General features: G+C 40.7%; 1 protein-coding gene across 1 annotated transcript in view; it reads left to right on the top strand.

Annotated features, from left to right (window-relative positions):
• The first annotated feature begins 905 nt into the window (after window positions 1–905).
• Window positions 906–26,920, top strand: part of ppp1r37 (protein phosphatase 1, regulatory subunit 37) — a 46,404-nt gene continuing 20,389 nt past the window's right edge. The window contains exons 1-2 of the mRNA XM_022220962.2: window positions 906–2,754; window positions 21,765–21,862. Coding sequence (XP_022076654.2) covers window positions 2,001–2,754; window positions 21,765–21,862 — 852 coding nt within the window. The 5' untranslated portion in view covers window positions 906–2,000. The remainder of the gene's footprint in view (window positions 2,755–21,764; window positions 21,863–26,920) is intronic.

The following is a 26,920-nucleotide window of genomic DNA, read 5'->3' as shown; positions in this document are numbered from 1 at the left end:
TTTAGCAGGTATAATTGGACTGTGAAAGCTGGCATCTACCTTGTCATGCCTAGTAGAAGAATAATTATTTAAAATTTTAGAACAGCTGCCAAACATCAAGAGTTCAAAAACCACTACAGCCAACAAATGCTTGTTGGTTGTGAAAGGCTGCACAAAATCATAAATGTAGCCAGGCACTTGAAAGTCCAGCTCCACTGTCTGCCATCAAAGAAATAATTTCAGAGAGCATGGTGCGACAATCTGCCACATAATCCTTTGGATGGATGCCTGACTATGATTCTGTTCTCCAAAATGTCCACCAACTTTACTGAGCCATTCAGGAAGAGTGGACAACATTACAAAACACAGCATCAACAATCATTAACTATGTGTGAAATGTGCAACTCCTTGCTAACGATAGCTGGTCTATAGCCCCACTCAATCTGCCTATTATCATTTGCAATGTAGTACGTGCCTATTTTCTTGATGTTCATTCTGTTGTAGAGATGCTGTGTTAAAACAGCAAATACTTATTCTCTGTTAAGAACTAAAAACATTTTATGCTGCATATATTTTTCTTTAATGTGCCTTAATGAGGTTGACTGTGGCCAGACTATTTGACTTTGGGTTTTCACTAAGGCAAACAGTCACTTAAAAAAAAAAAAAAAACCTGTCTTAATGGCAACCTTGACCCTTGTTACTGTTTTCAAGTAATGACTACAACTGGATAAAAGAAAATCAGATTTGTGTGTGCAGTATAATCGACTCAGATATTTCATTTTGAAGAGGAAGAATTACACAACACCCACTTTGTAGATCAGCAGTAAGATAAAACAACATATTCGTGTAAACCTTTGAAATATCGCCCTTTTTGCAGCCTTTTGTAACAACATTGCATGTGTTGAACGCAGCCCCGTGTGGGAACGACGTGCTGACGTAGGACGTGTGAACAACAAACAGTTTTGGACTTCAACAAGCTAGCGAGGGGCAACGCTAGACAAAAACAGGTCCAGCTGACTTCTCCCGAGGAGAGAGACACGTCTGCTAGATCCGGGCGGTCGGAATATCCTACATATAATCTCCTAACAATTAGTACTGTTAGTACATGCACGGGTTGTCCCGGCGCGGCTCCCTAGCGCTAACGTTAGCCACAGAAACATGCTCATTGCTCGGAGTGTGACGCCTGATTTTTTTCTCGCCGCCGCTGGTCGAGGCTTGTGATGTGAGCCGAGTTGCAGCACGACAGAGGGTGAGACAAGAGCGGAATATTTCTTTTCTGGACACGGAAGAATGGACTTTGTCGCGGAGAAACAGACGAGCTCGCTTAAAGAAGCAGACATGCGACCGCACACGGGCCTGGACGTCATTGTTGGACAACAACTTTAGCAAGCTAGCAAACGTTAGCTCGCTTTATTTCAAGCAGATGAATCGGTTCGGTGTCGGACAGTAAGCTCACTTTGCTAGTGTAATGGAGGCACCCTGAGTGACTTATTCCTTTCAATTGATTGTCCTGGTCCTCGTAAATACTGCTGGCAATGTGCTGACGACCGGGAGCCTTTCGTCGCTTCCCACCGGGAGCAATAGGACACAGTTGACAGAAATTTTCCAGAGCTGGTTACCTGCCCGGTGGTAGTTGAGCAAAGTTCCTTAGTGCGACATTCAGAGAATTACTTAATGAATATATAGTTCATACATATATCACATATTTCTAGCATTGATATTTGTGTGAAATTGCACTTTTATTAGCCGGTTTTCCATGCACCAAAGTCATCTGTAATCTAGGGTTTGAAAACTATAATTCAAATTAACCCCAATACAAGAATCCAGCGAGAATATCAGAATAACCTTTTCATTGCACTTAAATATAATTTGATTACTGAAGGTCCAAGATACGCTTTTGTTTGCATATATTGTAAAGGCAGCAGGCAGAGACAGGCTTATCCATGTCAGTTGGTTCCTAGTCACTGTTTAACCCAGCTGTGTGGCACAATTTAAGACTGAGTTTCACTGGAAATGAAAATATGAATATCGAAGAGCCGTGTCTCGATTTATGCAATGTCAAGACAAAAAGCAATGTGGACGATGATCGCATCACCACCAACAACACAGACGGGGTCACCCCCCGGATCTCTGAACTGATGATGGACGGTAACACAGAAAAACAAAACATTGTTCCCACAGAGGCCTCTGAGACCTACCTGATGCCTCAGCTCACTGACAACCTCCAGGCTGCTGAGGAGGACAACCAGCAGCCACAAGACACACTGGAAATTGATGAAGTCAATGGAAATAGACAGAGCAGTGCCCAAAACACACCTGCCATAGTGAACCCCACTGACTTGATCTTTTCTAATGATGACCAGCACAAGGGTAACATTGGGGAGGAAAAAATGAAGGAAGAAAAGGAGAGTGATCCTGCAACGCTTGTTGTGGAGGAAGGAGAAGATGGTGGGGACATGGACATAGGTGTGGATCTGAGTCTTGATGAGAGTGGGGTGTTAGAGGGTGAATCTGCAAATGTTAGATCATTCTCAGATAATACTTTAGACTCCAAGTCCACTCCTCAGGATGTCCCAGCGGGCAGCACGACTGAAAGCCAGTCAGATGCAAACCAGACGAGCGGCACAGAAGCTTTTGTCACAGACCAAGCTGGACTGTATCCCTCGGTGCAGGAGGAGGACGATAAACACAAACCAAGTGGCAAAAAGGTGACATTTCCCTCAGATGAGGATATTGTCTCTGGAGCAGTGGAGCCAAAGGACCCCTGGAGACATGGTAATGCTTGTTTGTTTCTGCATGTCTGTATGTGTGAATGATTTTCTAATTCTAATTTTCTGTTGTGCATGTATGAACATGTTGGTGCACAGCGGCTTACCAGAATTTATTCTCTCAGGGATTTTAACTGCATTTTTTTTGCCGCACTCCCCATCTAAAAAGCAGTTTACTATTGGGATTGGTTTTAGAAATGTGACCTGTAATGGTGCTGATTTCATGTGGAGTGTAAACATGATTGGTGGATGCCAGGCGAGGTGTGTCGATGTCTTTGAGAGGAATGTTCTTTTGTGTCTTTCTTCAGAGCTTGTCATCTCTTGCAGGGTCAAACTACCATCTGTTTAGGCCTCAGGCAGCACCTGTGCCCCCGCCCCTTTTTCAAACAAGGGATCAAATAGACAAATACTTTAAATAAAAGCTTTGTCTGGGTTTTTTTTTCCAAAGTACAACTATATGTAGGCCCAGGCCTGTGCTGTGTCGTATTGTGTGCAGTATTGTGAGTGAATCCCAGCACTCCTTGAGGTGTGCCATTTTCCACTGTAGGTTCCTGTTTGTTCATTGAAAACATGTTGAGAGAAACTTATGGAGGATGCAGCACTGCCTTTGCTGTGTTGCTATAAGAAACTCAATCTTTAAGGTTTCATTGAAATATAAAGTTACTCCTTTACCCATAATCCCCCAACTAATATGTGTATGTTTTACAACAAATGGCATTTATGTAAGTAAAGATAGAACTTTATTGATCCCCCAGAGGTGGATTTAGTACGACAGCAGCATGAATTAAACCAGACAGTTGGATATGAGAGGAATACTGATATGTAGGAAAATTACCCACAGATGCATACAGACACTTAGAAAGCAGTAGACAGTATTCAATCATAGTGCATGAATGAAATGTATGTTAAAGCAAGACTGTTTTCTGCCAGTCCAGATGAAGTGCTAACTGTATTTAGGTATTGATTAGTGGGTTTTTTTGTGTGTGTGCGTGTTTTCCCCTTTCATTTTAGTGCATTTCTGTTCTTCTATTTTAGATCAATTTCAGCTTTACTGTCTTGCATTCACTACAAATACAATGAAATGCAGTTTTTACATCAAATGAAAGCATTTCTTGCCCGTTTTTATTGCTGTTGTTATTATTTTTTTTGTTCTTGCTACTGATTCAGGCCTTACAGTGTCGGTTTGATTGGCTGTTAGCAGGTCTTATTTGCTTTTACTGTGTGCATGTGTGTTTAGGTTTTGCACTCTCGCTCTGAAGCATAGTTACTCAGCTTCGGTTTTCAGTAGCTTCATGTTTAAATCTTTATTTGTGTTTTTTGGAGGAGCTGGAAAAGTCGTGTGTGATCATGATCTGACCGTGAGTCACACACACCCTCAACTAGTGTGGACAATGCACACCATTTAATAAGCAGGCCTACAGTCCGACTGTGAAAGCTGGGGTTTGCTCGCAGCACTATGGCAGCAGTCTACATAGTTATACAGACTGACTTCAGTTTGAGAAGATGACAAACTGTGTTAAGTATAGTGCCGGCCTTACAGTCTCAGTGTGGTCTGACCTGTGCGGCATTAAGGGTAGGACATTGAGAGTCCTGCTGTTTTTCTTGGCATATATAACCAAAAATGTAGGCCAGACGAAGGCAGAGGTCAGTGATGCGAGATTTCCAGATGGGGGATGGGGAGTAGAGAGAAGCAACAAGGTTAATATGCATGAACAATGCTGTCTCATTTTCAGCTTAATTTCCATTGTTCTGTCAACACCCCAGTTGCAAATGATCAGTCGCTCGCTCAGATAATCGTTTTCTGCCGTTCATCTGATCACACAATGTAGCAGCATGCTTCTCTAAACCACCAAAATACTTTTACATCTTTATTGTGTCAATTTCTGTGACTGTTGCCTTTCAAAATACTTTCAGTATCAGTTACAGCACCTTTGCAGCACACATGCCAGGCAGCCAGTCTGACTGTAAGTTAGGCATGAAATATCTTCAGTCAGGAGGGCAAAGTCCAGCTAGGTTGGCCACGTTTTCTGGGCCCTTGTGAAACACATGATGCACAGTGAAGTATATAGCTGACAGTGGTGTGGGTTTAGATTGTTTATCAAGCACATTTATCTGGTTGTTTATTTAAGTTCCAAAAGTCCAACTGATTGTGCTTTTGACAGAGCAGCAGACTGGTAGTGGATGTCAGTGGAGTTACTCACATGATGGAGAATGTTCACGTTTTAAATGCATCGAGACATATTTTCAGCCCGATGTTACTGATAGAATAATTTGCACTGCAGGAATTCAAACTCTCAAACTTTGATCTGTTTATATGATATAAGAGCAATTAATAGAGGTAGAATGATGTACAACAGTTAAGAGAAACTCAAGTAAAAACTGCTTTGATGGCATACTAATCCTAAAAAATGCCAGATATTCCAAATATGGCAGTCTTATGGCTTTCTTTGTCCTGCTTGATTGTAGACTGACTGTCTCTGGGTTTTTCCCTGCTCACTGGACAATAACAGATATGAAGTTAGTGTGATATATTTTTTTACTAATTATACATGACAATTTTTTTGCAGAAAGTATAATGATTAATAATCAATAATGAAAATATTTCATACTTTCAGCCCTGTGTTGAAGTAATCTTGTTTGTCATCTTTATGTTTTGAAGCATTTAACACATTCCTACCATCCTCATTGTTATTGTTCAGTGTTAGACATTTGAATCGCATAGTGCAGTCATCATTTTATGCAACCAGTCAAATAACACAGGCTGCACTTTATGTTATGCTTTGTGCAGCATATCTGACTATCATGTCACTGGTTTTCCACATTCCTCCTTGACATTCACGCTTTTGATGGTATCTCACATGGTAATGCTCCGTCACGTTTTCATTATATTGCACAGTGAATACTGAACTGAAACTTGTATTGAAATAAAATTGTAATATCTGTCAGAGAAATTGTGCTCAGGGAATTTTCCTAGATAGTTCATCTCTAGTCACATGTAGCACACGGTTGCAGTTAATTAAACATGGAAGCCAATGATGTCAGTGTTTACAGTTTATAAGTTAATATGCACTGGAGGCCAGCAGAAAAAGTGGAGGAGCAGTCAGATTTAGTTTTGATGTGCTTTCAAACACAGACGGATGTGATACGACCCCTCGAGGTTTGTTTGTTCAGAAGTGTCACTCCAAATACTGATGAGGTCGAACACCTCGCTCTCCCTCCAGTTGTCTTCCATGTATGTATTCTCTGAGTGGCTCCCACCAACACAGATTTGTGACTAATGTTGATCTAGAATGACATATAAGTTGCATGAATTCTGACTGCTCAATGATGCTTTAAAAAATTCAATGTGCTGCCAGATTATTCAAACATCTGATTTTTATCAAACTAATGCAGTTAATGGTTAAAATAGCCTACTGTGTAATTTCACTGTGGCTCAGGTGGCAGAGTGGGTTGTTCCCTAATTGCAGGGTTGGCGGTTCAATTCCTGGCTCCTCCTCTTTGCATGTCAGAGGCCAGACACTGAACCAACCCTCAGTGTTAGACAAGCAGGTCACAGGGCAGCTCCACCAAAATTAGCGTGCAAGTGTTTGTCTGAATCGGTGAATAAACAAAAATGTGCTGCAAGTGCAACCCATTTATTACCGATTGAAATGATCTCTTGTGAAAATAGGCACAAAACTGTTGGCACACATACGTTTAATATTGGAAAAATATGATGGCAGAAATCCAAGCCTGATAATATTAGAAGTTTAATAAATACTTGCTCTTGTGGTCCAAATACCTTCTAGTTTCATGCTTCTGAAAGTCATGAAATTACTGCTGTGGCAATAATAAACTTCATATAGCTTTGAAATTCACCTGGGTATCTTTTGTTAGTCCTGCTTCTGCCAACCATTTTGCGAAACTGTCCGAATCTCACGGAAAGCTCCTCAGGCTTCGTTAGGGATGAGCACAGTGCCACAATAGATCCCCGATCCATCCAGGCCCTTTATCTGCCGATCTAGTGTCAGGTTCGCTGGGTGCCTGTCTTATTTCATCTGTCAGAAACATAACAGTGAAATGAGCTCACAGAGCCTAGAGCTTCATCCATATACAGTTACTGTGGTACGAGCAGAAGAAGGAATATGTTAGATTTGTGTTGAATATTTGCAAAGAAAGTAATCCTAGGGTTAATAGCTGCCAGAGGAGGAGTGATGTATTTTGCCATTTAAAATAAACACCTGGAGCTCAGGAGGGAGCACTCTCTGGGGGAACAATAGTAACCAGCTGGGGTGTCATATTTCCATTGCTTTCTTGGCATGCTCATCTCCCAAAATTGAAGTCCACTTCTGTTGTATCAGCTAGCATGCAATTTATGTGACTAGAAATAATAATAATAAAAAAATACTGACAAGCAGCAGCTCTTGAAGCTACCCTTGTAGTATTTTTGCTGAAGAGCTCAATTTTGTACACATGCTCTCAAACGTAGTGAAGTATGTTAATGTAATTTTTTTCTGAGTTAGATAATATTCTCTCTTTTTCCCTCCCCTTTGCCTCATAGTCGAGACTTGAGGGACGGTTGTTCTTTCCCTCCAGGCCTGGGCAAATACTGCATCATATCCTGAGATTCCTAAACTTCCCAACAGGCTGCATAGCTTCCCCTCCTCCCTCTGCTTCTCCTCCCCTAGTTTTCCTCCTACCTGACTGGCCAGATCAGTGTAGGTGCAGCCTGTTCTCCTGTCAGCAATGCATGTAATTACAAAAGTGCAGAATCACACCCGCAGTATGTGGGAAGTCATTTATTTTGTCAAACTTACCAATCACTGCAAACACTCAGTCAGGCAGAGTTTTTGTTAAGTTTCAATACAGGAAAGTTTTTCACAGTAACCATAGAAGAAAAATAGATTACTACAGTGAGTATTATAAAAAAGAAGTTCTTACAGCTTTATTGTCTTTCATCTTTGTGTGAAAGTAAGTTGAAGTCTACTACTTGCATTGTACACAAAATACCTTTGAATTAGGAACTGTTTATCATACAAGCAACCAAACTCTTTGGCCTGCATGCAGCTCCGTCTCGTGTCATCAGACCCAAGGCCCACTTGGCACCAGGCTCTTAGAGGCTCTGTGACCCATGAAATGTTATTTGTTGTGGCTGTGGACCAAGTTACAAACTGATAAGCAAAGCTTTCAGTGGAGAGCATGGACAAAGGCCCTGAAAACCTAGATGTTAGTTCAGTTTGCACGAGCAGCAGACCCGTACTGGATTTTCTAGACCAACAGAGAAAGTCATCTGATCAGAGCATAATACATTTGATAATTATTGTTTGTTTTCTCTGACGTACTTGTTTTCTTACATTTTTTTGTGTGCTAAGATACTTTTTCATCCTGTTGGTAACAGAGCTATGCACTTTTCCTGCTTTGTGTCCTCTAACAGTCACATGCCTTGGGTTTAGAACTGATGACTTAAGTTGAGTTTTTAAATATATATTATAGTTGTCTTAGAATGGACAATGACTGTACTTATGAATGCAGCTCTATAGTCTGTGGCAGTACAAATGAACGATCAGAATTTAAACAAAGCAAAACTTGATCTAGCAGCAAAGTGGAATTTGCTCAGACGTTAAACAGCTTTTCTCCAATGTTGCAAAGTAATGCCAACATAGGTGTCTCCTAAATAAACTGTCATGACGACGCTGTTTCAAAGTTTTTGCTTTTTTTCCCCCAACCGACGACACTGATACTGATATGTCTGTGATAACACCTGCTGACATTATCACGCCTCTGGGCTACCTGTACAGTCATCTATTATGCATTCTTGCCTGTCTAATCTACATATGCTTCTTTGCTCATCTCGTAAGTTTGGGAAAGAAATTGTGCATTTGTCTGTGTTTGTTTTGTGCTGAACTGTCCCTTTAATTTTGTGTGTGTCTGTGCTGCAGGCCCTAAACCACAATAATTTCATGAGGAAGGTTGGCAATTCATTGTAGATGGTAGAAAAGACGCATCATTCTCAGTGAAATTTGGCATCGTTTGGCTGGTGTCTCGTGACTGTTTCTCCGGTCCAAAAGTCTGCGTAGGATCTCTGTCTTCGTCAAACAGGAATTCCTTGCTCTTCCCTCCCATACCTGCTCTTCTCACTTGTGAGGAGGCGACAGATTATTACCTACACGCTGTCTGCATGTCGCTCAAAATGCTCCAGTATTTAAAAATAGCGCATACAACTGTTGTTCGCTCATAATGTCACTCTCCATCTGGTCCGGCAGCTTTCTCTCTCTCAAACACAGGCTTGGTTTCATGTGGGAGATATTTTAAAATGGCTGCTCTGTTTTTTGTTTTTTTTAAACCAGCAGCGTACAAGTATCAAGAGATTGGCTACTATTAAATACTATTGTAGACAGCGATAGTGTGTAAGCATGACATCCACATAGATATGCTGTGTTGCTTTTTCTGCAGTGATGAACAGACAAATCTAACACAGTGGAGGTCTGTTTTACAATGATCTGAAATCTGAGCTCTAACATTGTGAGGAGTATGTGTGTTTTGTATGAAGCCTGTGCTTTACAGGTGTTGTAATTGTCTTTCATATTCGCTGTCAGTCTGCCGTGAGCGCGCTCTGTTAATTATTGATCAGCACACAGTTATTTGGAATAAATTCCAGTGTTTCTGCATAATCACACTGCTGCTTAGTCGTGGCATTATGTTGAGCCACACCATTAGAAGCTGTCAAATTTACTGTGCTCATTTGTGATCTTCTGCTCCTGTGCAGACCTGTGCTGGTATAGTACGATTTAGGCGACGTTTTAAACCTTTTGGCTCACCGTTTAAGCAGAAGGCAGCTCAAATTCAGACTTTTATCTCTTTTGTGTGTTTCGCCTCCTGTCACCCTCTCGTCACACAGACTTCTACAAGCACACAGCAGCAGTACCACAGGCCTTGTCTTTTTGCCCCACCTCTGACGAACCATGCAGCCAGCTGTCATGTGTGAATGACGCTGTTGCCACCATCCACGGCACAGCGGTGTGAAATGGCAAGGAGAGGGACTGGAGACTGGGAGAGGGGGGCTATTTTGAACACTGGCACTTGCATGTTAAGTAGGAGCTGGCAGCACTTGTGTACAAGCTCAACATTTGCACCCATCTCTGGAAGTTTGCCTGAAGGCTTGCCATGTTACTTCATACATCGCTGTTGTCATGTGAAAGCCCCGTCACCTGAAAGTATATGGGATGCTCATGGTTTCACAGACAGCATCCATAGTAAGCTACTGTGAAATCAAAATGCATCCATATTAGTATTTTCAGGTATATATTTATCTGCATGTGTTAAGGTGGGAAAATGATTTGCAACCACATTAGCATTAGATTTTTATCCACCGGCAGTAGTGTGCAAATGGTACAACATCTAACTGACTGACTATGCAAAGCACTCCTACACTTGATTGGACTGAGTCAATGAGGCAAAAGTTCACCTAAAGACTACTGAAGATGTTAGCGAAGGGTGTGAATTCTTCTAAGCTCTGCTAGTTGGACACATGGCCTCCATGTGTTTCAAGCTCTGTAACCAATCTTCTCCACTGGCACAGCTTTTTTTACAAGCTGGCTGGGAATCATTTCCTCTCAAACCATGTCCTGTGTAAACACTAGTTTCTCGGCTGTTACCTTTCAGTCATATTAAATGACATCTGAATGATCAGCTCGAGGTGGCAGCCACTTTCCAGAGATATTACACTTGCTAAATCTCCTCAAGAGATGTAGATTTGAGTTTTTGCAGGGTAATTTTCGCTGCTACCTAACAACTGGTCCAAATATAAGTACCTTGAAAGTCGGTTAACGCACCGACAACCTTTTCTGATCTCTGTCCTATGCTCGTTTACTGTTACATAACCTAATATTACTCTCAGCCAGCTATCCATGCAGCTCCAGATGTGCACAGACGGCAGGTCAGCTGTATATCTGCAGTGTTCACCACATTCCAAGTCGCAGCCAAAGTTTTCCTAAAGCCCTCGACATATAGAGCGTGCTGTGAACCCAGTCCGAGCAGGCATGTCATACAGATGAATTTCAAGACCTTATGTGGGTCAATGCATGTTGAGTGGAATCCTCTCTTTGTGCCAGATCTCTGTTGGCTGTCTATCTTTACAAATACTGTCGCCTCTTTCTCTGCACACAAGCGAACACTTGTCTTTGCTTGTTGCCTCCTTGTTGCTGGAGTGAAGGGAGAAAGCACACCATCTGTAGACGGTGTGCTCGTGCTTTGTTTCACATCAGTTACAAGAAGAATAGGAATGAGTGATGAAGATACGAAGCTTCAAATATGAGGAGGGTGCATAGACTGTGACATGTAGGGAAACCGAGTCACACTTAACTTGCTTTTTCAGCAATTGGATAGGCCTTGTAAGTAGTTTTCATGGATTTTTTGCAGTATGCAAGGCCTGTCATGGTGATTATATTATCAACTTATCATACATTATATGAACACAACATTTTAGCCAACACAATGCCCAAATGAACAGCAGGATGTGTCCTACCATTACAAGACTTGGTTGCAGAGGCTGATTTTTCACTGTGACTTATCCCAAAAAATAATAACAAAAATCAATCATCCTGATACACATTTTGCTGCGACTACGTTTCTGGTCACACTGCATCTATTTTCAACAGGAAACCAGGAAAGGAATGAAAGACTCTCTATATCCCTGTGCCAATTATTTATTATTTTAGTTTTTGTTAACAGAGCGACTCACAAATTAAAAGCTCATTATTGCTTATTATATTATCATTGTATCAGGGGCTATAAATGATCCTAAAATGACATTAGTATAAGAGATTTGATATAATAGCAGGTCATGATAATAGTAATTGCTTAGTAAGTATTCAGACACCAGTTTGTTTACTGGTCCCAGTAAGACTAGAACTGACTGAGTCTGGTGCCAAAGCCCACGCTCACACTGTGGGCACTCTGTGGGTCGATCTGCTCTGACCTTTTGTGGGCGGTGGTAGAGGCTTTGACTGCAGCAATGCTGTAATTTTTTGCAACTACAAAGGAGAAGAAATGTCTGGTATTTTATCTGCTGCGTTTAGTAACGATGCACCATTTTTGATGAGGGGCTACCGTTCATGCCAGAAGCTTGTTAGGCAGCGTAAATGGAAAATAAAAAATGACACAATGTTAAATTGATTTGAGGAGCTGGCAGCATTACTGTAGGTGATTGGAAATAAACACCTCATTTGAAGTTACTTAATAGCTGATTGCTTCTGTTACGTTTTACACTTGTCAAGTAGATATGTTTTCATTAGTCAAATTCACATCACTTGGGAAAGTGAGAATAACAGAAATGAAAAAGAATATTAAGTTCAGATAGCTTTGTGTGGACTTTGACTTGAATTATAGAGAATCATTAAAAAAAACATTAAAACTACATTTAAAATGAAAATGCAACTTGGAAAATTAATAACAGCAAGTTTAAAAGAAAAGCACTTTTTAAACAAAAGAATAACTAACATACAAGTAAATAAATAAGTGAAAGATGGAGATCCCTGTGTGCACAGTTACGCTAAGGAACATTAGCATGAGCTTTAGAGACTGGCAGGTTTAATGCTGCTCCATAAAAGGACAGACTTTGTTTGCTGTGTGATTGAGGTGAAGTTGAAAATGAGGTTCATTTTGTGTTTTACTGTCCTGTATGTGAAGTACTTTTCAGTAAGATGTCTTCTGTTTATTTTGAATTCTTTTGGTTGGGTGGCCATGAAAAATTAGAGTTATGTTTTAGAAGAGGAACCTTTTTCATGGCAGAATTTCTTCGCCAGGTCTGGGATAAAAGGCAACATAGTTTGTTTTAGGACTGAGCAGCAGAACATTGTGTGTTTTGGATGTACTGCTGCAGTGCAAGTACATTGGTGTCTTGTTAACCCATGAGGGTTGGGCATGCTTGTGTGCATGACCCAAAAAATAAAGAAAATCAATCAATCAAATAAATGAATTGGTGCAGATACAAAAAGTGTGTTGCTTATGGGTCACCAGAGTAAGAGCCCAGTTATGCTTGAAGAAGAAGTAGTTTGTATGATGATGAACATGTCAAGTATTTATACCTGATCCCAGCAGTCACACTCAAAGACCGAGCTATCGTACTGACGAGTGAGGTTTGTTTCCCGGAGGACATTTATAATCTTGCACTTAGTTGTTCACATGAAAAGTGAGGAAAAACTGTCAAGAATGGGGAGGAAAAAAGGGCCTGTGAGGAGGTTCCCTTGTCATCACACAGCTGGCCAAGCACGTCTGACAACATATATTGGCGTCTTCCTTGGTAATCTTTCCAGAAGGAACCTGCCCATTGCCCAGTGCATGCTGGGATGCCTCCAGCTATCTCAAACCAGAACGTGAAACTGGTAAGGCAGCTGGAAAGACGTGAATGGATGTTGCATCGAATTGCAGTATGCTGAAAGGTGTTTGCCACTTGAGGCAAAATAATTCCTCTTGCTGGCTTTCACCTCACATGTATTGTTTGCAGTACCTGCTCAGAAAATTGTCAGCTCTCATCTTATAGCATGACAGTTAACCCTTTACGCTTCAGTGCGTCGTAGGTGTACCGCCGGCGGTACACCTACTAATTTGCATAGGAATTTCAAGAATGTCCGACGGCTGCAAACACGATTATACAAACACTATACGCCGATGGAAAGCTTAGATTCTCATGAATCCGCCGGTATAAACCACTTTCAGATGTGATTACCACAGCGGGTGAGAAAAACACATTTGTCCGACAAAAACAAATATTCATCCATCCGTTCTCTATACACAGCTTCAACGCACACAGCGCAACTCACATTTCCGGGTTTATTATTACACACAGAAAAAAAGATTCCACAAAAAACGGCCATAAGCCAACCTTTTACATACAACACAAGCCAGTAAACTATTTTGTCCAAAACATGTCCTGAAGTCGGTATAAAATCCACGAATCGGTCGTTTTCAAGGAAATGCACCTCATGATGTGCGTCCAATATTCCCTGTATTTTTCGTAATTTTTTTTATTTAAAAATAGAATATTAGCGATTTTTTTGTACTGAAAACGGCTGGAATTGACTGAAGCTTAAAGGGTTAAGGTGTGGAAGTGAAGTAGCAGGTTTTGATGACTGAACAGTGAAAGCTTTGAATTACTCCTGAGTACAGCACTCTCCTCTAAACATATGTGCCCGTACTTGTTGCAGCTCTGCCAGTCATGCAGGTTAAGTAATTGATTTATAATTTATGGCAGGTGTACCTCCCCTGCTGCCTGCAATTTTTCCTCGCCCCAAGATACCAACCCAGCTGGCTGTGTTCTCTAACACACATGCAGCTGAGCTACCATTAGCCACTTTAGCAAGTCGTAGTCAAACATTAAAGTTACCAAAAATCTGTGTGACGGCGTCCACCAAGGGTCTTGATGGTCAAACTTCTTACTCCCAAACACAGTGGGGCTGCATGTCTGGAGACAAACTAAAGTCTGAGACAAGCAGGAGGCAGGAGGCAGGGGGAACAGTAGGCGAGCAAACTGTCAATCACATCTGTCAACCAGCAGCCACTCTGCAGACATCAGTCTTTTAATCTTATTAATGGAGCAATAATTTCTTAACTGGCCTCTAGCACACTTATTAATGAGTTACACTTCAGCAATTGAAACCATGAGGACTTTGAATATAAAATCGATTTAGTCAGTTGATTCCAGCTTTTTTTTCTTTTCTTTTTTTGGTGAGGATGAGCTAGCATGAAGCAGCTGTCAGTTTCATTGTACTTTAAAGTACTTTGACACTAGTCTCGGTTATAAGCTGCAGTAGTTGGCTGAAACAGGTGCAGTTCATTGAAGAACTTAAAGGTAAATCTTTAAATTCCTTGATGAATGGCAGAAGTGAATGGTTTTGTATCTTAACAGGTATATTTTACAAGTCCTCTTATAACATCCATAAAGTACAATAAAAATGATTTTCCCTGGATGGCACCTCTGAGAAACACCACTCTTTCACCACTTCTTTTCCTAATTATATTCTCTGTGACCGGTATAGATTCAGAGCTTAGGGAATGAACTATTATATGAAAACCTGTTGAGTCTTATATTTGTAATATTACTAAACAAAACTGTGCAGTTACAATAGTGCAAACTACATTTAGTTGGTGAAAATGCATAAACATGTTTTTACACTGGTTTGATTTGCCACCAAGTCTTTTTTTTTTTTTTTTTTAACATTTCTGGTGCTACAACTCATAAACCATGAGAAAACTACTAAATCTATTGGTCTATATCAGAAAGAATATTCAATCAGTGGCATTGATTTCACTTTGATTTTGTCAAAAACCTAAATGATTATTGACTGCCTTTAGAGCAGATTAAATCATGACTCAAAGTACGGGTCTGTGTGAAGGTTAGAAATGAGGAAAATAGTTTCAGAGCTTGAGCAGCATAGTGTTGGTCAGCTTAACTCACTTGTCAGCCTGTAAACACCATCTGTGAACAATTTCTGTATAGCATGCTTTTTGATGTTATTGTTTGGAGGACGTTGCTTTCCCCCAGCCTACTGTTGGTGATATTGTTCAAAACATTTGCTCTAGTGAAGGCTAAATCTGCACCAGCAGTATCGTGGTCAACAGTGCAACATCATTCTTAGCCATAAAGTCTGCAGCACCTCATTTACCTCTGTTTATCTGAGTCAGCAAGCTAGGTGCTGTTGTTGTGTTTTTTTTTTCATTTTACCCACAAACTCAACGGTGGCAGCAGCCTGTGATTTAGTGTGTGGTGTTGTTGCTGCTTTGTGGATGAAGGCCAACAATAATAATGAGGAGAAAAGGATTTGTTGCTTGATTGTGTCGTTTAGTAGATTCGCTCAGTGAGCAGAGATGGTTCCCCATCTCCTGTTGTCTGCACACCTGAAATGTCAAGACAGCTAAATGTCTCGCCCCTCATCTGTCATCTCTGGGAACGAGATGTTAGCTGCCTCACCCGGCAGATTGATCATTCCATCTCCAAAAGCACTGGAGCAGATTGCACCGTAGGCTCTATTTGGATAAACTGGACACATACCATTTTCTTTGGCGTTTTTGCTTTTATTCAGATAGTGCTGTGGAGATAGTCAAGAAATATTGAGCAAGAGAGCAGGACAATGACACACAGCAGAGTTCCAGACGGCACATAGCCACTGGTTCATTGAGTTCAGCCCCCACATATTTCAACTTCTGAAAATATCTTGATTTTTTTTTTGTAAGGATAAAAATTGTTAATGCTTTGAGCTTTTCTGTCTGTAATGTTCCTGTGTATCTAAATCAAGCCTGTTGCCCTCCCAAGAACATCCTGGAGCACTTCCTTTAGTTTCCTTTTTTATTGTATGTGCTTTCATATATGTTGCATTTCTATATTAGGAACATGTTTCCTGTTTGTGCATTTGTTTCTTGTGTGTGTGTGTGCTTTGTCCTTGGGGGCCACCATATTCTGCATATCATCGGCTCTTAACCTGGTTTGCAGTGATGTTGTTTGGAACAGTCACTTCCCCTCCCTCTGCCCCCTTTCTGCGTACCTCCTCATTGCCACTCCCTCCATACATGTACCAGCAGCACTGGAGGGAGTGCAATAAAACAAAGACAGAGCAAGCAGAAACGCAGGCAAACAGCTGTAGCTCAGCTCTTAATGATCCTGCAGGGCTGAAGCTTGCATCTCTGAGTTTAACACCAGCATTTGACTCTTAAGTAGCTCTGCTTCTTTTTTGCTCTGTCTTTGTTTCTCTTTCTTTTTTCCACTGTTTATTTTCATGTAATCACAATGTATTTGTTTTCTTGTGAGGTGTTCAGCCCAAGCCTACTTGCACAGCTTTCTTTGCTATTGTGTACAGTAGTGATCGGTTATTTTTCATGAAAACAAATAGGCCCTTGTTGTTTTTCTCTCCATCTCTGTCATCCTCTCTCTTTCCCTAATGAATGAACTCTGTGTGAAAATACTGTGTAGTAAGCATGGGACCTTCGCCACCCCCAAACCCCACCTTCCCTCAGGAAACATTTACACACACACTTGCTCCACCGCGACTCTACACAATAACACTTCGACTGTCCAAGGACATAGTGTTCACTGGAACGCACACACTGTACTGTACAAATTTACAAGATTGCTCCCTTACACACCGGTAGGAGTAGCATTTAGGTTAAATCCACAGAGCTGTGTCCAGGTTTTTTGTTTGCTTTCTTTTTGTCTGCGAAGCACAAACAGAAATCAGGATTAATTGAGTCAAGTAAAGACGCATCCTGCCAAAGTGTGCTCATTAAGAGGGGCATTTAATTACTACTGATTTTCAGGATACAATTGAACAGCATTAGTAAAAACCCGGCAGCTGACATGGATGATGGAGAGATTCACCTTGAAACCATCACAGCAAGTTATTACATACCATGGTTAAAGAGCAAAAGGAGATGTGGTACCAAAAAAGAAAACATCACAATTTTGACTTAAGAAGAAACCTAGTTTGTGTCCTTTGTGTGCCACTTCTTTGCTTGACAACAGTCTCTGTAAAGTCCTCATTCTTATCTAGTAATGTGTCTGCATTTCTACACAGGTATATAAATGTTGGTGCATGTGCTGTCTTTTCTCTTCATTCAGATTACAGGTGTTTTTAATCATAGGATTGAAAACTTTTACATCTTATTTATATTGCAAAATGGTATGTTTATGTATAAAAAGGTATTTGCTTTACATCTGGCTCACATTTATGTAACTTATTTTGTGAAAAGGCTGAGCCAATACTGTAGTATATATCTGCACTTTATGCTGTTTCTCATCTGTTTGAAGCTGTGTTTGGAAAGCCCAAATTATATTTTCTGCATCTGTATGGACACAAAGCTTCACATGGCAAAAATTTTGAAAAGCAAGATGCAAAATGGGGCATTCTGGCACAATTTGGAGCACATTTTGTTGTATTTGTAGCCATTTCCAAAAACTAAATTAAATAAAATTTTCATGTTTCTTTTCTAAAAATTAGTGATAGGGAGAAAATATGACAAATATAAACCCACTTGTCCTTGCGATCAAAACATGTCATCTAGTCCAGTCTATTATATTCTGGTCAGATTTCCACAAGCCATTCCAAAATGCCACATCAGTTCTTAGTACAAATTTGAAAAAGACGACAAAGGACTGAATCTGGAATCAAGTGGTGACTTTTACTTTTTTCTAAAAACAACTACATGTTAGGTACCAAATTCCCACTTCATTTTTATTTATAATAAAAAGGTTATGTCATGACCTTCATTTTACTTAAAAATGTGAAAGAAAACTTCAACTCTGGGTTAACAACTGGTTTTCTGAAGGAGTTAGTTCAGTTTTCAAAACCGTTACCTTTTTGAACACAGATCTAGAATTTGAACACAGAATTTGTTTTGCCATTGAATGATATAATTTCGGGCACTCTATAAATCATTTTATCAAAAGAAACTAGGAACTTTATATTCCGTTGAAATCATTTGTCTCGTTGGTGAGAACGGGTTTTGTGGAGCCTAAATGTTTTAACTGGAGCCATTTTTGCAGTCACTGTCAATTCGTATCGCCGCGGACAACAAAACAGTAAGCAAACTCAGTAAAGGAAGCGAGATCGATGCCTACACTGCGTTGCTCACTTTATTTTGATGACATGCGATAGTTTTGATACTTAATTTGACATATGTCTGTGATACACACCTGCTTTTAGCCCCGAAAAACGAAACGATGGAGCGCTGCCGCTTCTTGTCAGCTATGCTCGTTGTTCGCAAATCGGAACGACCGACATTTGAAATACGAACGCGCGGGATGTCATACGAGAACTGAGTGTTACCGACCAACAGGGATGTGCCTTGCTGTCTTCACCCACGGCGAGAAAAGGCTGCCATTCTGACTTGTTGATTTCAGCGGTGAATATACCGGACTTATGTGTCAATGCTTTCTAATATTTAACATTACTTTTTTTTTTTTGGTGCGGACCAGTGAGGCGGCAATGTCGGCAAAATTGTAATGAGGCGATGGCCTATACCAGCGAGGCGGCCCGCCTCGTCGGTCATGTAGGAGGGGAAACACTGTTATTTTTCCACCCATCAGCTATACCAGCTGACTGCGTGAAAAGCCGGGCACACATTGGCAAAAAAAGAAACTGACAACCATGCATCCTGTCACTCACATCTACAACCAATGTTTAAAAAAAACACACACACAGTTAGCCTAAAATGGATGTCTTCGTACTATGGTGTGGAAACTCGAGCAGGTAAAGGTAGAACATTCAAATTCCACACAGGAATGTGTCCATCCAGCACCGCAGCACTGTGCTGTTTTTGTGTTTGGATACACCTAAACCTTAAATGATGTAAAGTACATTTTTGATGATTTCATTTGGTTTAATTAAATCTGACACCTTTTTTGTCATTTCTGGAAAATTCCTGCCTTTGGATTGACATGACTTTAGTCATGGTAGTATTACATTATTTGCATTCATTTTCACATTTACAGTTTCATCTTGAAACAGAATTCATAAATGTATATGCACAAAACTGTTTATAGATACACTTCACATTTAAAAGCAGGAATACAGTGCCATTAACGCATTACAGCAGACTAATTAGCACTGTGCATGTGAGCTTCTCCACAACCTCTCAGGAATATGAAGGTTTGGATGGAATATTGATGGTGCCTGAAGTGAGGACTTGATGGTAATGAAAGGCCATCCTCATGCAAGCATGCACTCTGCTCTGTTTTTAACAGCAGGCTTTGCACAGCGTGTGGTTGTTGGCTGTATTGCAGAGCAGTAATTAGAGTGAAGAAATTTGTTACGGACGCATGAGTTAAACATTACTGATGCTCCCATCCTCCACCTCAAAGGCCCAGGATTTGATTCCTGGTAGTGAAACCACTGTGTTGATCATGTGGTCCAGCATTCATGGGTCTGAAGCCAGATGAAGACTCTTATCTTTGTTGCTGCATCAGTGATTCATATTTGTCCTTCAAAGACTAGAAGTGAGAGAAAGGTAGCATGAATTTTAAACATGTTCCTAATTTCAGTGAAGCATTGCATGGAGTAGCTCAAAATTAACAGCATAAAAAGAAACATACATTCCTCAGTGTCATAAAAACAGAGCCAAAACAAACAGAGGTACACTTTTGTAATTATCACTCATCCTTTCCTTGTTATATTAATGCCAGAAGTGATTTAACTAGGCTTCTCTATATCACTCCCAAGCATTTCAAGCTTGCAATAAATGTAATTGTACTGTTGTTTTCTTAATGTCTAAAGACTAGCAGAGCAGCCAAAGAGGACGTGAACACACAGTCCACACAGGGAGTACTCAGGCATGTTTTTGTCTTTGTGCACACAGAGCTTCATGCATTTGCATATCCTCATCCAGTCAACTTTTTTTAGTGTGTGTGTATGTACATGTATATATTGTACGGACGCAGGGCTTGCTGCAGGATCAGTGTCCAGACAGGTTTTTGTTCTAGAGACTGTTTAGTCTGGATCTGAAAACAAAGAAAATATGTGTTGTGGCCATTCTCATTCTACTCATGCGGTATTGGCTTGCTCTTTTATTTTGACTCATACACAGCACTTCAGACTTGCTGTAGCATTGGTCTCTAGTGGTAAGTTTCAGTGTTAGTATTGACTATACATGCTGCAGGTTCTGGTTCACTCCAGGCTTAGTAATGCCCTGTGCCCTGTAGCTGATATCAGGGGAGAGTGATGAACATGAGAATGTGAGCTATACCCATGAGGAGCACTGTGGGAGATGGAGACCGATGATGGAAGCACTGAACAGTGAAGCAGACAAGTTCTCACCTAGGTGGGAGAAATCAAAATGCTGAGTGCAGTGAAAGTCAGCTTCACACACAGAGCAACCTGTGTGTGGTAGAGTAACTCTTTTATGACCTGAACTATGCAAACTCCTGCATATATTCCCTGTTTATCTATCTTTGCTTCTGCCATTATTTGTCTCTGTCTTTCTCTGCTTGAGTGTCTCACTTCATCTCTAAGCTGAGTCTCTCAACCAGAACAGTGGGTTTGAATGTTGCCCAGTCATCTGACTGGAGTTAGCCCCGCAACAGTCTGGGATGGCAGCGGCGGCTGACCCACACACAAACCAAGAACAATACTTCCTTTTTGCTGCCTTAAGTAGGGGAGCCCGTAAAGGGGTTACAATTTCTGATCCTGTCTGTCAGGAGAGTGCTCCCCAAGGCAAAAACACAAACGGGTCACATAAGACAAGAATACTTTGGAAGTGTGTCCCAGTCCTTCGCTTCATTATAGGGCTAAGTTTTTGTCATTGAGGGATATCCTGAGTTGATCTGCAGGAACAGCATTAGGACTGATTCAGCAATGTTTCACAGCTGTATATATCTGTTCCAGATGCCGTATTTGTTTGAGTTCACTGGTGGCTCACAGAACCACCGTAGCACTTGGTTATACTAACGTCATAACTAAGTATGACCTGTGAGTGAACTGTAAAGCTTTCAAAATTAATACACATCACTTAATGATATGATGACGTATGCCAGAAAGCTATGTTAACGCAGCCACTTTTGCATTTTACATGTATTTTAAGGTCATGTTCTAACTGCACACACCTCTTAAAGTGGTGTGTTTGAACTTCAGTGTTGCTGGAGATGAAGGGAGGCTGCCTTGATCTTGTCCCAGTCGACCCGACATATTATACAATTATAAGAAACCATCAAAAGAAATCTGTCATGCTTATGACTTATGCTGTCACACATAGTTAAATTGGATTACTGGCTTTAAGGCATGCAAGTGTTAGCTGTGCAGCTGTATTTTGTTGAAAGTAAATAAGTACAAACACAAAAAAGATTATCAACACATTGTTGCTACGTACGGATGCAGAAAATAACATGAGCAAGACATGTTTGGTGACCTTTTCATTCATCTCAATATTCATTTGGTGTGATTGTTTTCTATGCTTGAGTATGTGTATTTTGATACTAGAGAAAGACAAATATAAATAAAAAAAGAACCACACCAATAACATGAATCCTAACTTTCTGAATTTGTTTGTGTTTTGCAGCTCAGAATGTGACTGTGGAGGAGATCCTCTCTTCCTACAAGCAAGCCTGTCAGAAACTCAACTGCAAACCTATACCCAAAGTGCTCAAACAGATACAGGTAAGGCCCAACTTAACACAAACACATAAAGACGCAGATGAACGCACACATAGTTTGACGTAATTTGTAATTCAGTTCGTGTTTGTTAGGAAAGGAAGATGCTGTAATGTGATACAGTGTCAGAGGAAAGGTGCTGAATGGCAGGGCCAGTATGGACTTGAAACTTTTGAAAGTATAAATTGGAAGAAATTTCAAGTAGAAGCTTTAATGAATGAGGAGGCAGATTTTTACTTGAAATTATTTTATTTCCCACTTCTAGTTGAACGCCATAATTAGCTCCTAAATCTGTTGTCAGAGTTGAAAGCAGTCACAACCCCAGCATGCTGAGCTCCTGATTATTTTTCCCCTTTTGCTGTAATTCGATGTGTCCAATTTATCTCTACTACCGTCCTTGCATTTGCATTGCTGCCATAAAGTGGCCAACAACTGCTTTTTGACCGCAAAGGCTTTACAGGGAGAGCATAAAGAGCTCAAACATTTGTACTAACCCTGCAGGTTTTCCTGGACACCCCCCAGCAAAACCCTCTCTAGCTTCCATCCATAGAGACTAAATCAAATTATGTTTCTTTCACATACAATAAAACCAGAGGTCATGTTTTTACATTTTCACTTTCTGTAAAACAATCCACAGTGTCAGCATATTGATTAGGAACAATTTTGTAAATTACATTCTTTGTTTTGTTTAGCTTTTTTATTTTTATATGAAAAGAGACTGGTCCCAGCTCCTTAAATGTTAGGGTTTGACAAAGTCTTACATATTTTCAACAACAATCTGAAGACATCAGCTTTATGGGCAGTTTTTGATATTTTATAGACCAACTGATGAAACAGTTAATCAGCTCAATAATTTACAAATTAATAAATAATTAGAATAATTGTTAAATGTGGCTGTGATGTAATATATTAATTTGGCAGCATCAAGCTGTGGTATTGATTAAAACAGGTTAGAATATTACGAGTGATACTGTAGATGTGTATGAAGGCTTTAGGACAAATACAACAAATGAAATTAATCAAGTTATGGCAACTCTAGACTTCACTGTCCAAGTAAGAGCTGAGCAGGCAGCCTGTGAACAGTTAGGAAGTCCCAGTAGCTCCACCCAAAGGCCCTTTGTAGGTGCGTAGTTTCCTGTTCATGAGGCTGAACAAAATTTCGTTCCAAGAATTACATCCAGAGCCTTTTCTTCTGGTCATGAAAACTCTTCAGAAGCTTGTTAATGTGGTTTGAGGGCATGGCATGATGCACCATGGCATGACTCTGGACTAGTGATGTGATAGTATCCAGTAGAGGTGGGCCTTGTTCCCTTTTCCTAAGGGTGGTTGTTATTCCCGAGAGGCCGGCGAGTTATTCATGTCTTTTTTTTTTCCTGCCGTCTCTTGTGGGCTAGCCAGCAGAGTCATGTGCCCCGTAATCCCTCTATATAAGCACTTCATCAAATCCAGTGGTGGAAGCCTCAGGGCTGTTTGTTTCTGTATTTCTACCGACCTCGTGCCTTTGTAAGTGAATTGATGCACATGCATGACTGTGTTGGTATAGACAACATGTTCAAATGCTGCCATATGTGATAGTTGTTTCTACTGAATGTCAGATGTGTTTCGGGGCAGAAAGTAGAGGAAACATGAATGAATGGGTAAGCAAAACAAAACATGTCCTCCTATTACTGCCCATTTATGACTCAGGCTTAAAGATGCTGGAAAGATACTAGACAATGGTACATGCATACAGTCAGACTAAGGAGACCTTTCTGCAATGATTTCAGGGCACATTCTTGTTTTTTGTGGCCTGAGAGGCGAAGCATGAATTTGTCCTGTCACAAGACAGTAAAACTGACCATGTAATTGTTGGTTTTTAGCAAAGACGGACAATATTTCCGCTGTTTGCCAGGTGGGGGGCACGATTCCCACTACTCTTCTCGCAATAAAATGACCACTAACAATATGATATAGAGCAATTTGTTTCACATTGAAGTCTCAGACTCCTGTTAAAATACAACCCTCTTTCTAATATGGACATGGAATTTTCTTTGGCTTAAAGGCCTCCAGCCATCACTGGAAATTATAATGGCTGATGTGATAACTCTGATATTTTGTAACGGTGTATGTGCAAACATATGGAAGCCTGTTTCCTGCCTTGTATTTGTGTTTGAACCCGCTGTAACCAAACCAGTTTCTCTCCAGCCAGACTGATGGAACGAAGGAGTTGGCAGTGCTAGGCCTTGCAGCATGGACACATTAGCACTTTCTCCTGTTTGCTATGTCACTACTGCTGAGCACACACCATAAACCCTTCACTGGGCCTCTCCACTCGAGCTTTGCACATTTGTACCTGCAGATTCACGAGTTTGCAAGTGATGATGTTGAAGGGAAGTGAGACTCAGATGGAAGCGTGACTCAAAAGGCCCTGCAAAGAAATCCCCACATGCCTGGTCAGCTGACAGAAAGAGGTTGGGTTAACATCTCGGCTACTTGTGGAAATGCGCATCACTGTGCAAAGCTGCTGCTGTAAGCTTCATTTAGTCTCATGGTTTGGGTACATTTCCACTGGCAGTTGACTAAACTGCGATTTCTCGTCACTGCAGAGGTGCCTCACCTTCTCCACTCTGTCCACCCGCTGTGTCCTGCTTTTTTGTGATTACTCATGTTTGTGACGTCTGGCCTCTCTCCATCCCTCCCTACCACTGTAGTCTGTTGGTCCTCTCATTTCTGCTTAGTCATCCTTGCAGTAACCAGCCACATAAACAGACCAAATGGCTGGTCAGTGAGAGGGACTAGTTACAGCAAGAAGTGCTCAGACAGTTACTGTTTTTTTTTCCTCTTTCACTCTAAATGCTTTCTTTATTACCGGTAAGTCCAACTGGATTGTACACGTGGCGCTTTGCCAGCGGCCCTACAGGTTATGTACATTTCTAGCCCAGTTGTTTGTGTGTCTGTGAGTTTATAAGGGTCACTATTTAGCAGCTGCGTGTTGAATGCCTGTTCCGCAGTAACTCCCACCAAAGTCTTAAAACCTGAACACTTGGTAGCCTTGTGTCACATTTCTGCTGCTGCTATTCCCCCAGGGACGAGTGGTTTCCCTATTATGCAATGTCTCACACGCAGCCTGTGAGAACGCTTGCTTTTTCTGAATATGCAGAAACATGCTTTCCCTGTGGTCTGATAATGTACATCAGGGATGAGACTGTCACAAATTGCAAAGAACATACAGTAAATTCTCTGCTAAATCTTTTACTGCACCAACCACATGCACTTCTACACCTCGTCCCAGTTAAGGAGATAAACCCTCTACTCGCATTATCACATAAATCCCTTTGTGACCACTTAACTGTATTCTGAAGTGATATAAAGTGTTGAAATGTCACATGCCTGGAACATTTGTGAGTATTTCTACTCTGATTTTGATGCATTTTGAGGTCACTTGATGTAGACAGTTAAAATAGCCACTGCAGCGTCTAGATAATGGAAGCCATACATAAACTGTAGTGTTTTTGCTCATTAGCAACCTGAATATGGTGTTAATCACAGAAAATAGAAGTTGCATGGATGTAGTAATCGTAAAACTGCTATCACTGTTTGTTACGAGTCCGCGTTGTACACTTTCTGATAGTAAACTTCAGATTTTTAAACTTTAAAAAGCAATATACAACACACATGCATCGGAGTTTTAGAAGAGCACTAATTTTGGCTGACATAGCTTGACTGTTTTTGTTTTGGTTTTTTTTCTGACATGGTGCAACCAGTTGCACGTTAACAAGGACCTTGTACCTGCCTTGTTCTCGAGCGGAGGTGGAGGCCACAGGAGGGTTTTCTCATACATCACCATCTGTCTTTTCCCATATGAAAACTCATGTCGTTTTTCTTCCTTGTTTTCAGGCTAATAGTAAATTGGGTTTGCAGACGGTCCTTAGGCTACATGGCTCTGTGGTGTGCAGTACAAATATATAGCGTACATGTAACATGCTAGAACCATAGATCACTGCAGCATTTAATGAACGAGATCAGAAAATGAAGCTCTAGCTTAATGTTGTCCACCCACAACACACACGCACCCATACCACCACTCATGCAGAGGCACACTGTGCGTCATGTACTATTTTGGATTCTGGCAGCTCTGCCAGTGAGGAATTTAAACTGATAAAATCATTCTCACTGACAGGTGCTCACGGTAATTGTAGGTGAAGATTGACTTGCTGTTAAATTGACCCAAATGTGTATTTGTTTCTGTTTACACAGTCAAAACCTTATGGATGCTAAAGAACATCTAGTTATGTGGCATAAATTATCCACATTTTACAAAACCTATTCAGAATTTGTTGACATTTTTAATGTAATTATCTCTTCCTGCACAATTTAGTGTGATATTGTTTCCTGCAGTCTGCATTGTGACAATACAGCTTTTTAGATGTGACATTTACAACAATACTTATGTTTATGGGACCTATTGAGTCATACAACAGGCCATGAACTCACAACTGAACCAACATCATCATTCAGCCACACACACATAAGTAATGGCAGGAGGGCAGGGGTTATGGAGTTCATGCTGAATGGGCTGGGCAGTCAACTAGAGAGAGGGATTTGCTGGTACATAGTTTTGTGGGCACCACTCTCTGTTTTCTTGTTTGTGTGGGTGGTTGGGTGTGTTATCGGGGCAAGAGGTGAAATAGTTTCTCACCTTCCGATCAGTGATGCTGTGGAGTACATCACAGAATAAATGATGGCCAAAGCGAATGCACACACATTAACATCAGGTTCAGTAGCTCCTACATGACATGTGCTCACCATTTGAGTGTTCAAAGCACATTTCAGCAGCATCTCAGGTGTTTTCATGCTCATGTCAGTGTGTTTTACTATATTCCTTTATATTATACTTAGTTTTCATTCTTGTCTCGTAGCTACTTTGGCCTGCAGTCTCACCCATTTAGGATAAAAAAGTCACTGAATTTTTGTCACTTCAATGTTGGTCACATGATTAGATTAATGACTAGAAAAAAAAGTTGAAAATTGTGTAATTCTACCTGTTTTCACAGTTTCTGGCTCTGATAAGTGGTGAAATGTTGA

The sequence above is a fragment of the Acanthochromis polyacanthus genome, chromosome 13 (genome assembly GCF_021347895.1).
Source record: "Acanthochromis polyacanthus isolate Apoly-LR-REF ecotype Palm Island chromosome 13, KAUST_Apoly_ChrSc, whole genome shotgun sequence".
In the NCBI taxonomy this organism is placed as follows: domain Eukaryota; kingdom Metazoa; phylum Chordata; class Actinopteri; family Pomacentridae; genus Acanthochromis; species Acanthochromis polyacanthus.
Note: the sequence above shows the minus strand (reverse complement) of the source record. Positions and strands in the feature narration are given on the sequence as shown.